General features: G+C 43.9%; 1 protein-coding gene across 1 annotated transcript in view; it reads right to left on the reverse strand.

Moving 5' to 3' along the window:
• The window catches only part of LOC111524389 (putative tetratricopeptide repeat protein 41), an 85,953-nt gene that overhangs the window by 44,831 nt on the left and 22,245 nt on the right, over window positions 1-18,877 (reverse strand). The window contains exons 6-8 of the mRNA XM_023189602.3: window positions 10,718-10,878; window positions 6,767-7,208; window positions 3,170-3,409 (exon numbers count right to left, since the gene is read on the reverse strand). Coding sequence (XP_023045370.1) covers window positions 3,170-3,409; window positions 6,767-7,208; window positions 10,718-10,878 — 843 coding nt within the window. The remainder of the gene's footprint in view (window positions 1-3,169; window positions 3,410-6,766; window positions 7,209-10,717; window positions 10,879-18,877) is intronic.

Consider the following 18,877-nt stretch of genomic DNA (forward strand, 5'->3'; position numbering starts at 1 on the left):
CTGACAGAGCAGTCGCCATCTTGAATGCTGCCAGTGGCCACTTAGTCACAAGGCCCCACCCAACGAGGGGGGCCAGGAAGTGTTTTCCATGGTGGGAGGGGGAGGGGGGCTAGAAATATTGGCATTTGGCTCAAATGGCTACCACTAGTGCTTATTGTAGTGCCAGATCCTGTACCTTACATGAATTAGCATTTTAATACCCTCAAGGCAAATACTGTTATCCCTATATTGCAGGTGAAAAACTGAGTCTTAGGGAGGTAAGTAAGCACCTCGCGTCAGGTCACGCCAGTTCTGTCCAACTCCAAAGCCATTGCTCTCCACAAGAAATCATTTCTAGTAAGATGCCATGGTGATTTCCAGAAGGAGGGAAGGTGGGTTCTGTTTGCCAAACAGCATGCAGACCTGAGCATGAGATGAGGACAGGGACAGGGAGTAATGAGGCTGCTCATGTTCCAGAGACCACGGTGCTGTGTACAGGTGGCTCACACCTTCTCTTCTGTGCTCAGCCCTCCAGCTCCTGATTCCAGGCAGATACTTGAGGCTGAGGTTTAGTACTGAGTCTCAAAACAATAGAGATGAAAGCTGCTAGAAAGAGCAGATCCAAAAAAACAGCAGCCAGGGATACCTGCACATTCATTCAGTAAACATCTATTCAATGAAACTAGAACAGGTCTCAGGGAATTCAGACTTGCTTGAGGGTGCCTGAGATCTTTAGGCCCACATAATTCAAGATCACCAGTTGATTTTTTATCGCATTTACTTAAAAATTTGCCACCGGGCAAGTTGGCTCATGCCTGTAATCCTAACACTTTGGGAGGCCAAGGAGGATGGATTACCTGAGGTCAGGAGATCAAGACCAACCTGACCAACATGGAGAAACCCCATCTCTATTGAAAAATACAAAATTAGCCGAGAATGGTGGCACGTGCCTGTAATCCCAGCTACTCAGGAGGCTGAGGCAGGACAATCACTTGAACCCAGGAGGCAGTGGTTGCGGTGAGCTGAGATGGCGCCATTGCACTCCAGCCTGGGAAACAAGAGTGAAACTCTGTCTCAAAAAAAAAAAAAATTGCATCTGAACACTTCAAAGCTGGCAATGTGGATTGGTTTGACCAATAACCACTGCTTGATCCTTACAAATAAATTCTGTAATGAAAACCAAATGTGGCTATCATGATCAGTATTAACAAGACATAATGGCCTATAGGCAATAGAGGAGCATTTCTCAGCTTTGCAGCTCTCCTTTGCCCTATTCCTTTGCAGCCACACTAATATGCATGCATCTGTGTATGCACACACATACAAAGTGTGTAAGACCAAACGATCCTCAGTTTTAGTAACAGAAAAGAGGCTGCTCCATCACAGCCTAGAGGTCAAAGGGTCTCTCTAGGTTAGCCAATTTATGGTAGGAGTAATTTAGGTTACAAATTGAGTATAATGCTAGACAGGCAGTTAATTTCACAGGCAAAATGGATGCAGATACATGTGACTAAAAGAGACCAGCTTACCTCAAAATGATTGATATGACATTTGGACAAGAGTCAAGAGAGCCCTTTACAACAACAACAATAACAACAAACCCAACATAGTGGATGCAAGTACTACAGTTCTGGCTTTTGGATATTTTCCATCATTGGAGGATGGGCTTATTTCTCCTGCCCAGGCCACATGGAGGTGAATTATTGCTATTACAATTCCTGATGCTATTCACAGCCTGATTCTGCAGCATGACAATTTTTTTTTTCTGACAGTAGTGAATACTGTCAGCAGTGCTTTATGTGTAGGTACACACTGCAGCAAATGGGGTGCAATTCACACCCAGAATTTTAACAACCACACCATGACACTTTAGTCCCTGCACCACCAAGGGTATTACTGCTCTCAGGCAAACGGAGAAATTGAGCACACTGCAAACCATCACACAGCAAGTGAACAGAAGAGTGCCCATAAATCTAAGAGCATCCTCATTCCTAGGCCTGCTCTCTCCTCCACATCACATAACTTGAGATAGTGGGAATGATTACAATGTAGGAGGGAAACAGTATAAAGGATTTAGCTTGTTAAAAAGGAAAGTAAAAAAGAACATAGTAAAGTTAAAAAGAAATTTGCATGAGCTTGGAATCTTCCCGGTGACTGTGATTTAAAGACTTTTCAAGTCCTTAGAGCTGAAGCGCTCTATGCAAGTAACTGACAAACAGTGCTCTGCTCCTAAGTCAGGTGTCTGTGACTGCCAAAGTTTCCTGGGTGCAGCCCTGCAGCCCTTTTCAGTAGGGGATACGAATTCGATTTCAGAATTAGAGAAGAGTTGAGAGGCTACAGCAGGCAGATCACCTGAGGTCAGGAGTTCGAGACCAGGCTGGCCAACATGGCGAAACCCCGTCTCTACTAAAACAATACAAAAGTTAGCCAGGCATTGTGGTGGGTGCCTGTAATCCCAGCTACTAGGGAGGCTGAGGCAGGAGAACCGTTTGAACCCAGGAGGCGGAGGTTGCAATGAGCCAAGATCACAACATTGCACTCCAGCTTGCGCAACAAGAATGAGACTCAAAAAAAAGAAAAAGAAAGAAAGAAAGAAAAGAATTGGCACAGAGACAGAATCTAACCTCTTCTTTGTTAGTGTTAGAACACCACCTTGGTTTGGGGTAGCAATGCACCAAGTTAAAACCTCCACCCCCAGCTTCCCTCATATCTAGCTGTAGCCAGCTAATGAAGTTCTGAGTCAAAGACACTTAAGTGGAAATGTTGGTATGAAATTTCCAGAAAAGCTCCTTAAAAGAAAGCAGCAAGGCCTTCTTCCTCCCTTCCTCCTTCCTGATGGCTGGAGCTCCAGCAGCCATCCAATGAGGTGGCCTTGAGAATGCAGGCAGTGTAGTGAATCAGTGACACAGAAGGAGCTGGGCCCTAGGTGACTCTGTGGAGCCAACAGAGCAGCTCAGGACTGCCTGTTCCCAGCAGTCTACTATAGGAGAGAACAAACCCCAGCCATTGAAGTCAGGTCTCAGTTACTCATAATCAAGTACAAACCCTAACATATAACCATTTTCATACATGTCTATGGATTTGTTTCTATGGGAAAAATCCCAACTACAAGGCTTCCCTTGTATGTAGCTCCTGCTTTCCCTTAACCCCTTAACCAGCAGGTATTTCCACAGACCCAAGCCTTACTTACCAAGAAGCTTGTGCTCCACTGCACTTCGCAGGGACTGGTGCCAGAAATACAGAAGGCCATTGGGTTTCTCCTGGACCCACTGTTTGGTGGCGTTGCGGAAGGCAGCCCAGTGCAAGGTGGCCACTTTGCAATGATTCCTGTAGCCCAACATGTCCAAAAGCTGGAGTAGCTCATCCTCAGCCAAGCCACCATGCGACAGGCACAGTAAGCACAGAGCGTCGGCCACCCAGCCATCCAGCCCTGCTCAGGCAACACGATGATGACAAGAATAAGAGCTAACATGAGCCAGGTATCTTTCCAAATGTTTTATATGATTCAACAACCTTCTTTTTCAATCATCCTATAGGAAATACTATTATAGCCCCTATCAAATGAGGAAAATGGAGCATAGAGAACTGAAATAACTTACCCAAGGTCACACAGAAATAAAGGCAGAACTGGGATTTGAACCCAGATAGCCTGGCTCCAGAGCCCACACATACTGTTAACCATTAAGCTGTCGTCCATTGTCACAACGAACACACCCAGAGCTCTGGTTACACACTGGCAAGCTTGCTCATTATTACACCGAGCATTTCTGCCTAGCAGTCTTTATTAAGGTTTTCCAACACCTAATTTGCATTTAAGGCTGTGAGTGGTTTTTCTGTATGATTGTTCTCCTGTCAAACACAGTCATAGACACCACTTAAGCCAGTTCTTCATTACCCACCTGACCCTTAGATTTTTCCACCATAGCTGGACCTCCTTCTGGCTTTATGATCAACCGACTATGATACTTCAGACCATTCAGAGAAATGGTAACGCACAGTCTGCCATTCTGACTTTATCTCCCATGCTAGGACTGGGGAATGAGTCCAAATTACCTGCAATCTTGAAGCAAAGGCAGAGCTGTGCAACCCCAGTCAGTCAAGCTTCCCTGAGGTTGGCCTTAGCACTTTTTTTTTTTTTTTTTTCAGACAGGGTCTCAGTCTGTCACCCAGGCTGGAGTGCAGTGGCACAATTATGGTTCACTGTAACCTCAACCTCCTGGGCTCAGGCAATCCTCCCACCTCAGCCTCCCTAGTAGCTGGGACTATAGGTGCGTGTCATCAGGGCCGACTGATTTTTTGTATATTTTGTAGAGACAGGGTTTCCCCATGTTGCCCAGCCTGGTCTCGAACTCCTGGGCTCATGTGGTCCACTCACCTTGGCCTCCCAAAATGCTGGAATTAGAGGTGTGAGCCACTACACCCAGCTGGCCTCAGCTTAACCAAGCTCTTCCTGCACCTGTGGCTGAGCTCCCTGGGCCTCAGTGGGGGTGGATGGGCAGAGCTGGGGGGTGGAGCAGTCTTTGATGGGGCGAAGACCCAGGCTTTCCTGCACAAACCTGGAGATGGAGGGCAGCACAGCCACAGGCCACTTTGCCTGAGTGACTATTCTAAGGGCACAGAGAACTAGTTTCCACCTCCTTGTAGAAGCAGGAGGGTGCAGTAAATTTGAAGTCAATTTTCTTTACAGAAATGCAAATTGTAGAGCTAAAAAACAGGGCAGGACAATATGTTGCACCAATCAATGTGTCCTTCCTTCCTTCCTTCCTTCCTTCCTTCCTTCCTTCCTTCCTTCCCTCCCTCCCTCCCTCCCTCCTTCCTTCCTTCCTTCCTTCCTTCCTTCCAGAAGGAGTCCTGCTCTGTCGCCCAGGCTGGAGTGCAGTGGCACGATCTTGACTCACTATAACCTCCACCTCCCAGGTTAAAGCAATTCTCCTGCCTCAGCCTCCTGAGTAACTGAGATTACTGGCACGTGCCACCACACCCAGCTACTTTTTGTATTTTCAGTAGAGGCAGGGTTTCACCATGTTGCCCGATCTCAAACTCCTGACCTCAAATCACCTCAGAATCCCAAAGTGCTCGAATTATAGGCATGAACCACCATATCCAGCTGTGTCTTTCATTCCAAGTATTTTCTATTTCTCACCCCCACTTCCCCATCCCTGCTCCATTCTAAACTCACTGACCTTAAGAGGAGACTGTTATAGCAGAGACAAAGAGAGAAAAACTCAAGTTTCAAAATAGACTTTTGAAGTTCATGGCAGTGACAATGGCTTGAGGGAACAAATTTTGACTCTCAAAAGACTGATTGTTGAGTATCATAAAAACACCTTCCTGGCGCCAGGCAAAGTGGTAGCACACCTGCAATCTCAGCTACTCAGGAGGCTGAGGCAGGAGGATCCCTTAAGTTGGAGGCCAGCCTGGGCAACATAGTGAGACCCTAGATTAAAAAAAAAAAAACAAAAAACTCATAACACATGGAATAAATTTTTTTTTTATGACAAACAATAAACTCAGATAAGTTCAGGGTGATCTAAAGAGGATTTTTTTCTCCCACTCAGGAGGAAAAGCATTTGTGAAACCGAGAAAGTATAGGAGAGAATCAGAGAGGAGAACAAGACTCAAGCAGAGCACAGAAGTTGGCAGAGGAGAGAGGACCCTCTGTTAGGATGTGGCCCCTGTCAGCCAGAAGCCACAGAGATCCAGCAACCTGAGAACAGATGGGCACACGGGTATCCTAGAGGAAGCCAGAAGTGCAGAGAAGTCAACATCTGTGGACCATGGAGACCATGGAGACCAGCAGGGACAGAGGACAACCAAGGCCACCCAGCACCCCGGCCCTTGGATCTCAGATCAACCCAAAGGAGACACGGGAAGGCCACAAATCCTCCCCCGACTGAGAAAATCCTGAGCTCACTGAAAACAAACCATATTGATGGAATTAACCTGAATGGACTGGATGAGGTATCTGCTATCAGCAGGCCTGTGGGCTCAGAAGAGAGACATCATTGACTTATAAAAATAAGAAAGCTCCATTTCTTACATTCTTGAAAAATGTGACTGAAATTTATGTCTAATACAGTTCTCCTTACAGCCAACACACAGAGTTCTTTAGAGGAGGCAAATTTAGCAAATAAAAATACAGGATGCTCAGTAAAATACAAATTTCAGATAAATAATAAATTAATTTTTAGTGTGAATATGTCCTGTGTAATATTTGGGACATTCTTATACTGAGAATTATTTGTTATTTATCTGTAATTCAAATAATTGTTAGCATAGGTATGTCCCATGCAATATCTGAGACATATTTCTACTAAACATTATTTGTTGTTTATCTGAAATTCAAATTTCACTAGGCAGGCTGGGCATGGTGGCTCATGCCTGTAATCCCAGCACTTTGGGAGGGCGAGGCGGATGGATCACCTGAGGTCAGGAATATGAGACCAGACTGGCCAACATGGTGAAACTCTGTCTCTACTAAAAATACAAAAAATTAGCTGGGTGTGGTGGCGGGTGCCTGTAATCCCAGTTACTCAGGAGGCTGGGACAGGAGAATCTCTTGAACCCAGGAGGCGGAGGTTGCAGTGAACCAAGATCGTGCCACTGCACTCCAGCCTGGGTGACAGAGTGAGACTCCATCTCAAAAAAACAAAAAAAAATGTCATTGGGCATCCTGTGTTTTCCCGGACAACCCTGTCCCTAGAGGCCCCTTCCCTGTGCAGGAGTCCACCACACATCTTTCTCCCTGTGGACTCCCACAGAGTTGTCAACAATGGCCAAGGCCTACCTTCTCCTGAAGCCACAGTGTCTGAAATTGACCTTTTTGGTTGAAAAGTCCAACTGTAGTCTTCAATCCAGCGTTTGAGAACCAATTCCCAGAGCTCCTGAACAGAGACGGCCTCCAAGTACTCCTTCATACACTGAAACTCATTGCGGTAGATTCTACATTCTTTCAATTCATTGGCTAGGATTGCGAGTTTTAAAGGACTCAGATTTGGTTTTTTCCTCAAAGACTGTCTGCTCTGTTGGAAGGGGTCCATGTTGGGAATGGAGAGATGCTTTCTAAAGATGTTTAATTTTGTTTGTTCATCTCCTGTGCTAATGAGTTCCACTGTCCTCACATCCGGGCGGGCACACAATGACTTGTAGGACAGGCTGGAAGAGACGGTGCTCATGATAAATTTGCAATGAGGGGAGAGTGAGTGTGGCAGCCAGGAGAAATCTTTCACCTGATGGGGAGAATCAAAGACATTTGAAAACATTAAAGACTTTAAAATTACTTTGTTGATGGTTTTTCAACTTAGAGTAGGTACAATATAGGGAGTAAGTATAGAATAAGGGTTGGAGTGAAGGTTATAAATAGTAACTTGAATTGCAAGCATTAAGTGCTAAGAAAATATCAAGTCACCTTCAATAGAACCGTATTTGACTCATGTGTCAGTTATGAATTTGATTGTGCAAATGTGAACTCTAAAAAGAGTTTCTTAGGGGCAAGTAATTTAATAAAATCACATACTTCTGAAGAATGACCTACAGGAATAACCAGAGGAAACTGAAGAGCGCAATTGGAACCATTCAGTTGAAAAAGAGAAGTTGTCACTTTGTGCAGCAATACTATCACGAGTTAAATCATTTAATTTTGGAACAAAATAAATACCTAATAAGATCAATCTTTTCTCAATTCCTTTAATAGCCTTTCCCACAGTACTTCTTTGCCTGATAACACCAACCATCACATACTCACTCTGAGCCAGGCACTGTGTTGAATGTGTCTGTAGGTACTAACTGTATTAATTACGGTTTTTAATTTCTGCATCTTAGGATTATTTAACATTCCTCAGGACCTTACACATCCAGCCCTTCCCGAGGCTAGCTAACTCCTGGGGGTGGTGGACAGCCTGCCTGGAATCTGCCTTTAGCGTGCAGATCTAACTCACACAATAACCCTGCCCTAAATCAACCCAGGGCCAGGTACCAGACAACTAGAGGCAGCCTCTGTGCCCAAAGCCCATCAAAATTATTCAAATTAAGCCTGGGTTAATTTGCACAAAAACATTTCTTTTTTTTTTAGTTAACTGGGCATGATGGCTCATACCTCTAGCCTGCAGTCCCAGCTACTTAGGAGACTGAGGTGGGAGGATGGCCTGAACCCGGGAGGTAAAGGCTATGATTGCCATGATTGCACCAGTGCACTCCAGCCTTAACTACAGAGCAAGATGCCATTTCAAAATAAATAAGTAAATAAAATTAAAATTCAAATTCAAAATTCAAATTAGCCAACCCTAAACTGTTTACCCTGCCCTGCCTTGCCATTCCTATAGAAACCCCAGTAAAGGCTCTGGCTTCAGTTCCCCCTTCCTCCTGTCCTCTGCCTCCTGACCACCCTTCCCCTGGGTCCCTGCACAGCGTGTCCCCTTCTCTCAGGAAACATAAGTAATGACTTCGTCTTTCAGTGGTACTGGCCTCTCCATGTGGTCGCCCAACCATACTTCTGCAAATTAAATCCTGGGCATAATTTTAATACACGAACTCACTCCATCCTCATTACAACACTCTAGAAAGGCAGAGAAAGAAACTCGAGGATAGAGGAGCTACATGCTTTATCTAATTCACTCTGCTAGTTTAAGTGGCAGAGCTGGGATTCAAACCAAGGGTCTGGCACCAGAGGCAGGCTCCTAATCGCTGCCTTAAACTGCTTCAGGTAACTGTCTGGCCATCCTTCCTCCTTCTAAAGAGCTCTGCCTCAGGCCCTTCTTCCAGAAAGCCATCCCTTCATGAGAGGCTGTCACAATACTACATATCAATCCGTAGCAGCACACGTCACAGTTGTGATATGACTTCATTAATGACTGCCATTCCCCACTAGAATGAAAGCTCCATTTCTTTACAGGGACTATGTCTGTCTGTCTTTGCTAATAGTGCTTTGCCTATAGTAAGTGCTCATGGTATACATACTATTTTTTTTTGAGATAGAGTCTCGCTCTGTCACCCAGGCTGGAGTGCCGTGGTGTCAGCTCACTTAAACCTCCACCTCCTGGGTTAAAGCAGTTCTCCTGTCTCAGCCTCCCAAGTAGCTGAGATTACAGGTGTGTGCCACCATGCCTGGCTAATTTTTTGTATTTTTTTTTAGTAGAGATGGGGTTTCACCATGTTGGTCAGGCTAGTTTCGAAATCCTGACCTCAAGTGATCTGCCTGCCTTGGCCTCCTAAAGTGCTGGGATTACATGCCCAGCATTATGATATATTAAATTAAAAAGCGGGTTAAGAAACAATGTGGTGTGTAACTTCTTTACATAAATATGTATATGTATATATAGATATCCATAGGTAAAAGCGTATACAGCAGCAAAATATTTACCAGTGGTGAGACATGAGTGTATTTAATTTCCTATTTTCTTCTTTTTTTAATCATATTTCTATAAGAAACAGATCTTATTCACATATTTGATTATGTATACTTTTAAGATTTAAAGAAGCTGCTTCCCAAAGTAATAACTGATGCCAAGTATTAGTAGAGGTTCCATTGATCCAATATTATTTCAAACAGGAGAAAAACTGAAGATGACAACCCATGAATGCAATGTTGTATGTGCAAAACCAGTGAAGATGAGGTAGACCAAACTATAATACATAAAGAACAATAAGACTGATCAAAGTATAAAATGGAGGACAGATATGTGCATGGGGAAAGGCCCCAGTGGCTGGAACCAGAATGCCCATGTCTGAATTCTGAGTCCACCACTTAACCATCTTAGGACCTTAGACAAGCCACCTACCATCTCTGTGCTCAGTTCACCCTGTGTAAATAGGGAAGATGAACAAGTCTCTTTCTCATATGGTTGTTGTGTGAATTAAATGTATTAATATTCTTTTTTGTTTTTGTTTTTGTTTTTTTGGAGATGGAGTTTCACTCTTGTTGCCCAGGCTGGAGTGCAATGGTACAATCTTGGCTCACTGCAACCTCTGCCTCCCGAGTTCAAGCGATTCTCCTGCCTCAGCCTCCCAAGTAGCTGGGATTACAGGTGCCCGCCACTATGCCTGGCTAATTTTTGTATTTTTAGTAGACACGGGGTTTCACCATGTTGGCCAGGCTGGTCTTGAACTCCTGACCTCAGGTGATCCACCCACCTCAGCCTTCCAAAGTGCTAGGATTACAGGTGTGAGCCACCGTGCCCAACTAAATGCATTAATGTTCTTAAAGTTCCAAAAATGGTGCCTGGCCCATTGTAAATACATTATAGAAGTATTTGTTCAATAAAATATAGAGCAGGGCTGGGTGCAGTTGTTCACACCTGTAATCCCAGCACTTTGGAAAGCGGACTGGGAAGCTCGCTTGAGCCCAGGAGTTCAGAATAAGACTGGGCAACATAGCAAAACCTCATCTCTATAAAAAGTTGAAAAAATCAGCCAGGCATGGTGGTGTGTGCCTGCAGTCTGGAGGCTGAGGCAAGAGGATGGCTTGAGCCCAGGAGTTAGAGGTTACAGTGAGCTATGATCATCCCACTGCACTCCAGCCTGGGCAACACAAAAGACCCTATCTCTTAATTAATTAAAATACAAAGCAGTAACTAAAAGCAGTGTTGGCTAAAACCAGAGATGTGTGATGCAATGGAAAGGTGTTATATATAATACATCCTAAATAATGAAGTTTTTATTATTTGTATTTCTTTTTTTAATTGTTTTATTTTTATAAAGTTGTGATAAAATAGTTTTAAACATCATTTTAAAAAGATGTTACCTTCTGACCTGAAATCCCATAAATGCCAATCAGTTCTTCAATTCCATCTAGTACAAGTATGCATGGCTTTAAACTGATGGAAGCAATAAATACTTCCACAAGAAGTGAAAAGACCAAGGCATCTGAGTCTTCATTAAGAATATCTGTTTCGAGCTGAGTACCTACAGCATAGAAATTTGTTCAAATTAGATGGAAATGATTCTGTCATTGTTAAAACATGTTTATGGGCTGGGGAAGCAAAAGAGGTTGGGAAAAATGAGTGCTCCTCACAGCTGTACGGCTAACACACATATGTATACATGTGATTACCATCCTCAAAATATTCAACCCAAAAGAGATAATAGTGATGCTTACCACCAGATTGTCTCCAACACATTTTCAGGATTTGATATAAAAATATTTTTGTATGATCCAAAACATTACTCTCATCTTCCAGAATGCAAAAACAGGCCATGTTACAAAGAGTTGGATATGAAGAGAAGTCCTGTGATCTATGAAGTTTCTGACACTCCTTAACATTGGGTGCGTGCTTAGGGTCACAGCCACCGCCCTGGGCTCTTCCAGTAATGCTCAGATACAGGAGCTCCCACACACTGTCTCCTCTCCTCGGCCCCAGCCCATCTTAAACTTAACAGAAACAATCCTAAACTCTACCCACACTATTGGACCCTAGACTTTGGACTCTGGAAAGTATACAATCTTAGGAAGAACTAAGCTAGGAACCCCCAAAAGGCAAAGGAAGTCATTAGAGATGTTTGACTTACAGACTGTGATAAAGTGACCTAGTAGCAGCAACCCCAAGTTGTAATCAACTACCTAATACTCTAAGAACATTTTACTGCAACTTCCGTCTTGCTTTTATTTTTCAAAAGCAATATTTTCTACAGAAATTTAAGCATGTTGACGTCTGGAAAATCAAGTCACATGTAGACGCTTCAATGGATTAGGCCTCTCAGATGCATTAAGATTTTGTTAGAATTGTTGAGAGTAATTATGTTTAGCAAATATTTATCAGTTGCCTATTATGTGATGGTTCCATGCTAGATGCCAAGAGTAGATAAAATGATTCATATATGAAGTCAACCACCTAAAGGAAGTGGAAATTGATTCTGTATACAAATAGCCACATTTCAAGGCAGAATATGAGTCTGAAGGCTACTGAAGCTTGATGTAGAACCATCACAATAAAGAAAAGCTCCGTGTGGAAGACACTTCAAACAAGCCTTTAAGGGTGCACAGGCAGAGACGAGGAGAAGGGTATATCATCAAGACAGCATCGCCAAAGGCTGGGACATAGGAAGGCGCCATGAACACTTGAAAAATAGGACATTGCTTAGAGAGCAGTGGTTCTTAATAGGAGAGGTTCCGGGTTTTGAGATATCCTACAACACAGGACAGTCATATCCAATGAAGCTTTGTCCCCAGGTCTACCTGACTTTCAGATATTTCAACAATCACGTAAGGGGGAAAAAAATTCATAATGACCTAACCTAGAAACCAACTCCATTTTACATATGAACACAAAGTATTTTTTGTATGGTTTTAAAACACATTGAATTTTCTAGAATGTAACACCACACAAATTGATGGAAGATTATACATTGCTTTGTCTAAAATGACACCACGATTTAGTCACCATTTCAGAAAATCACCACCCAATAGCAAAATTATCTATGATGTTTGAGTCTCTTCTTTTCTTTTCTTTTTTTTTTTTTTTTTTTTGAGGTGGAGTCTCACTCTGTCGCCCAGGCTGGAGTACAGCGGCTTGATCTTGGCTCACTGCAACTTCTGCCTCCCAGGTTCAAGCAATTCTCCTGCCTTGGCCTCTCGAATAGCTGGTATTACAGGCACATGCCACCAAGCCTGTCTAATTTTTTGTGTTTTTAGTAGAGACAGCGTTTCGCCATGTTGGCCGGGCTGGTCTCAAACTCCCAACTTCAGATGGTCCCGCCTGCCTCAGCCTCCCAAAGTGCTGGGATTACAGATGTGAGCCACCATGCCCGGCCAATGTCTGAGTCTTTAATACGACACACCCACATCAACCTATATTTATAGACTGAAACTTATTGCTTTCATGGCGATTTTCTATACAGAGGCACTATGTCTTCGATTCAAGTCTGAGCATTTATATGTTCAAATACACATTGTTTTATAATAAGTTACTTTTTCTATATTCATCTTCTTATAGTATAGTAGAGCTATGTTAACTTTTAAAGAGATTTTTATAACACAAAATGATCATAAAATCAATGACTTGAAACTTTTTTTATGAATGTGGGACATTAAGAAAGTGGAGGTGTCAGAAAAGATAGAGATTGAGCTTATGTCAAACAATGAAAAATAATTTTCAAGAAAGGGAAGAGAAAGAAATTCAGCTTGATGATTTATCCCTTGAACTTTTATTTAAAAACCTTTAAAATTATGGACATCATTGAGATTTCAGGACTTAAATGACAGAATTTTAGAGCAGAAGGGGTTCTTGGAAATCATCTAGCCTAGTCCAGACCCTTCATTTTGTAGATGAGGAAACTGAGGCCCAGAGAGGTGAAGGGAATGTGAACATACAGATCACCAGAAGCTTTTAAAACACTATTTTTTCTAACGGTTTGTTTTCAAGCCATGTGTGGCCACCATTTCTTAGTGTAGACGCCTCACAAGCAGCCCCTGTGCAGAGGTATGGATCCTCTGCCTCTTCCACAACATTGGCATAGAGTATAAGTCACAAGATGAATGTGAATGAACCTCAGGAAGTATATACCACCTGACAATCACAGAGTATAGAGCACTAATATGATTAGCAAAAATTAATCCTAAGCAAAAAAAAAAATACTCATGGCTGATCTTATAGATTTATATTTTTGTATATGAAGGAAAATATATATGTTGATTGGTTTTAAAACTACATTTTTGGTGATTATAATTATTTTTTCGTTACTAGTATTGGAAAATGATTCTAAATATTTCTCCTTATTTTGGCAGGAACAATCTGTCTCTACCAAATGACAATGGCCAGTTGCCTCATTTAAATGGTAATAGCTCACATGTTTAAACAGCCACCTAGGGACTGACAAACTCATATGCTTTTTAGCAGTGTTATCGCTCATCATTCAACACAGGTTTATTGAGAAGCTTCTGTGTCTGTATCAGGCACTGGGTATGACAGTGGCCAATAAAATAGATACGATCCCTGCACTCACAGAACTTACACAGGGAGACAAACAATAAGACAGATCACAGGACCATTTATAATTCACCCGAGTGACCTAGGGAGGCAAGCTCACAGGGCCTGGAGGGAGACACTTGTGTAAACTAAGATGCAGTGGGACTGGGGATCCTGTGCCGTGTGGTCAAAGTTAGGGCAGAGGGACAGAGGTACCCATCAGCCCCTCTTATGAAGGAGGTGACCTTTGAATAGGGCCATAAAGGATGAGGATTCCACTGCCCTGAGACAAGGGAAGGGTCATTTTAGGAGAAGATAACTGAATGGGCAAAGGCATGGAGGGATGGAAGTGACTGGTGTGCTCCAAGGAGAGCAAACCTGCGGGGCAAAGGGAAATAGACCAGGCTGGGAAGTCAACAGGGCCCAAGGCGAAAAGCTTGGCAAGCTCCGCCAAGGATTTCTGTCCATTCCACATCACCAACTTAAGCAGAGACTTTCCCGATGCTGGGAGGGGAGGCTGATGAAAAGCATCCACAGGAGGGAAATTTTCCTCTGCTATCTCAAGGAGGAATGGCAGTGTAGTGATGAGGACTAGGGGCGTCGATCCCCACAGAGACCCGACTTTGCACTCCCTGCCATGCCCTTGCGTAACTGTGTGGCTCTGACATTCTGAACTCCATTCTTCCTATGTGGGGTGATAATTCTATGGGTGGACCACTGAGAGAATTAAATGAGATGCTGATAAAGCCCTTAGCACTGCTACATAGAAAGCCTTCAATAAATGGAACTTATTCAAACCTGCCCCCAGGTTCCATGGGGTCACATGGTGAGGAAACATGCAAATAAGAAAATCTGTGACCATGCTGAGCATGGTGGCTCACACCTGTAATCCCAGCAATTTGGGAAGCTGAGGTTGGAGGATTGCTCGAACTCAGGAGTTCAAGACCAACCTGGGCAACATGGCAAGACCCTGTCTCTACAAAAAATTAAAAAATTAGCCAGGCATGGTCGCACACTCCTGAGGTTCCAGCTACCAGGAGGGCTGAGACGGGAAGATCACTTGGGCCCGGGAGGTCAAGGCTGTGGTAAGTTGTGATCACACCACTGCACTCTAGCCTGGATAACAGAGCAAGACCCTGTCTCAATAGACAAAAACGAAAGAAAAAAGTCAGTGACTACTCTGACCTTCCGTGCAGCATGTCTTCTGTGACACCAGTTGCCTGCAGGGCAGGCAAAGGGTGTGGGAGTCAGTAGAGCTGGCTATAGGCAGTTCCCATCTACAAGATCCCTTTATCCTGGCAAGCAGGGATTGAGGACAGAAGAGCAGAAATATGAGTGTCACTTGGTGTGATTACGTGCCCCAGATAGAAAAGGTCCCTGACTCACAGCCCACACAAGATTTGCAACTTCAGACAGCTGAGGCGGGCTGCAGAAAAATGCTCTCTGCAAAGAAGCTGAATCTCCTCCGAGCACCTGGCCTCTCAGGCTGGCTGTGTTCACAGCAGCAGCTCTTCCTCCTCTGCCCACATCCACCTCACCCAGGTGAAACCAGGTCTCAGCAAAGGCAGCCACAATAAATGACTCTGGGTCCAGCCTTCTCCGCTCACCTGCAGGCTGTCTGGGCTGCAGAGGCGACAGCTGCAAACTCTCTTGTTTTGTAATCCTTCCTCTCCCTACTCAGCTAATGAACAAGAATGTCTGTTTCCCCTAGCAGCCCCCACACCCTGCTTCTTTCTCTAGCTCAGAAAGGAATAACAACAAAAATAATAACAACAATAATAATCGCAGCTGTGTGCCATGTACTACTTTAAATTCCTTACTTGTATTTTGTATTATGTTTTTGGGGTTTTTTTAACGTAGTTTTTTTTTTAAATTTTGTATTATGTTTTAATTCTCACACAGCCTTACGAGGTTAGTACTATGAACCCCATCCTCATTTTACAGATGAGAAATTGGGGAACAGAGAGCTTAAGTAAACTGCCCAAGATCACACAGCTAGTAAGTGACAGAGCCAGAATTGTGGGCCAAGTCCAGGACCAGCCCTTCCTCTTGTTAATGAGGAGGGGTGTTCTCTCAGGGTTAGAAAAAGTGTCAAGTATTCCTAAGCTGCTCCTGAGCTTATTATACTGTTGTCAGCCTAAAAATCTGTTTTTTTTTTTGGAAAGACAACAACTTTTTATTAGGAGTTCTTTGCACCCAAAAACACGTTCATTAAAATAACAATTCTCCTTGGGAATAAAATCGTAATTGAGGGTGTAGCACAGAGTTTACATCAGCCTGGCCAGACTGAACACCTTTGGAATGTGCCAGAAAAGGATTAGTTGTTGCGTAGACACAGTCACACCTGCTTCTACTGATTTTGACTTTATCCATTTTATATGCCCTGAGAAATGCAATTATAAAGACTTCATGCAGACATGTTCTTCCCTTTGTTTATTCACAGACACCCACCACATGCACAGAAAGAAATTCAAATCCCTGTACCCTTGTACAGAGATAAGATATATCCATCAAAACTCACCCTGGGCACCCACATACTCACTTAGGGCCCAGAGGCACAAATGGGTTACGTGTCCCTGCATGACAAGAGATGAATTCCCAAAAGCAAGCAAAGTCAGACACATACAAACGTGGAAATACACAGCAGGCGCCTAACAACAGTAATAGCTAAGATTTATCAATGCTTACTATATGTCAATGTTTACTAAGTGCCTTGGTCTTTCATACTTTATCTTAATCTTGTCAACCATCTGTAAGGCACATTTTAAAAATAATTACTATTATTTACATTTTCCAAATAGGAAAACTGAGCCTCAGAGGGTTAAAATACTTGCCAAGGTTCACATGGCTAATAAGTAGTGAGACAAGGTTTGAACGCAGGTGGTCAGACTCCCCAGCTGCTCCTAGCACAGTCAGGCACAATACAGGTCCCACACGTTTGTGATTATGCGTTGGCACACACCTGGCAACTTAAATCTCACGTGGCCAAAGCAGAATTCCATTTCCCTCAAAACCTGCTTCCCCTCCACCGCCCCACCAATGCTGGCCCATCTCAGTCAACAGCCTTCACCACCCATGTAGCTTCTCAAAGCCAAAAGCTAGGAGTTCTCAATCCCTCCCTTTCCTCCAACCTACACATTCAATTCATCAGCAAATCCTCAATGTACTCAAAACCCTTCACCTCCACTACTATTGTCCTCTCTGAGCCACTGTCAACTCTGGCTTGGACTATTACAGTAGCCTCTAGCACTGGTCTCTGCCTCATGCTTGTCCCATTACACCCATTTTCCACACATCAGATTGATTTTGGTCTTTTAAAAATATCAATAGAATCATGTCATTGCCCTGCTTAAAACTCTCCACTGGCCTCCCACTGCACTTAATGGAATCCAAACCTAATGTTATCACCTGCAAAACCCAAAGTGGCCCTACCTTCCCCTCCTGGAGTCCGTTGCCGCCCAGTTACACCAGCTCTCTTTCCCTTTCTGTCATTCAACTTGCTTTCCAGCTGAAGAGCTGTATGACCTGAGCTGTTTTCTTTACCTGGAATGTTCTTTCTCCTGGTTTCCACATGGCTGCCTACCTTCGTGTTCATGAGATCTCCACAGAGAAGTAGCAGAGAGAATGGCTACCTGTTCCACAAAAGCCCATGCTCCCCCTTCCGTAGGGCAGGGTTAGTGTTCTCTCCCTGCTTAGTTACCTGTGTGGCCTTGTAGGCCCAGAGTGGCCAAGTGCTTGTCAAAAGAATGGGTGTGGAGGTGGCTATAAGTCCCTTCCAGTCTGAGACTTCTGAGGAACAGGTGTGCTTTTCCTCTATCCCCCTCCCCCTAACGTAAGTGGAGGGCTCTGAGGCCCCAGGGGATGACACAGCCGTAATATGGAAAGAAAACCTGTCTCCGAGCCACCACATGGAGGAAAATGACTTGTTACCTAACTAGGGACCCCATATCACACTGTTATATGAGTAAGAGATAAGCTTCCCTTTGAGAAGCCACTGAAATGGGATTCAGTTGATATGGCAGCTAGAGTTGCCGTAAGACAGAGACATAGTCCCTGACGGCTCAAATAACCACCCTGGCGCCTTATCACATCACACTGTATGGCACGGGTAATTATTTGACATGTTTCCTATTTATTTGTTATCTGCCTTTGTCAACTAGGATGTAATATCTATGGGGGCTATGACCTTATTTGCCTGACTTACTTCTCTATTCCCAGAACTGGGAAGAGTGTCTGGCACAGAACAGGCAACCAATAAATATTCTGTAATGCATGAGTGAATAAATAAGAGAATGAACCTGCTCAATACATGGTTATTTAATTGAGCAGGGCAGCAGTAGTGGAGAGGCATGTCCCACCCATGGCCTGGCGCTTGCTTCCTCCAACAGTGCTGTTCCCGAGACACCCACCTGGTTCCCTCCCTCCTCTCTTTCAGTGATGTATTTAAATGTCCCTTCCTCAGTGAGACTCCCCAGAATACCCTATTTAAAATCCTAACAGTTCCTACACATCCTGCCTACCTCTTTCTCTGCTTTGGGTTTCTTCATAGAACTCACCGTGATTGAACAGTGTCTTATTTAGTGACAGTTAATTCTTTGTCCTCCTCCCTCCCCTAATAACATGAAAACTCCATGAGGTAAAAACTGGTGTCCATTTTGTTAACTGTTGTATCCCCACTGCCTAGAACAGGGCCCTGGCACAGAAAGGCACTCAAGTCATGTTTGGTGAAAGAGAGAAAAAAGAGAGAGGAAGAGGGGGATGGGGGCAAAGAGGGAGGGAGGGAGAGGGAGGAAGGGAGGAAGGGGAGAAGGAAGGGAGGGAGAGAGGGAAGAAGAAAGGGAGGGAAGAAAAGAAGGAAGTAAGGAAGGGAGGGACGGAGGGAGGAAGGAAGGAAGGGGAAGGGTAGGGAAGGAGGGACGGAGGGAGGAAGGAAGGAGGGAAATAAGGGAGGAAGGAAGGAAGGAAGGAAGGAAGGAAGGAAGGAAGGAAGGAAGGAAGGA

Source organism: Piliocolobus tephrosceles, chromosome 10 (genome assembly GCF_002776525.5).
Source record: "Piliocolobus tephrosceles isolate RC106 chromosome 10, ASM277652v3, whole genome shotgun sequence".
Taxonomy (NCBI): domain Eukaryota; kingdom Metazoa; phylum Chordata; class Mammalia; order Primates; family Cercopithecidae; genus Piliocolobus; species Piliocolobus tephrosceles.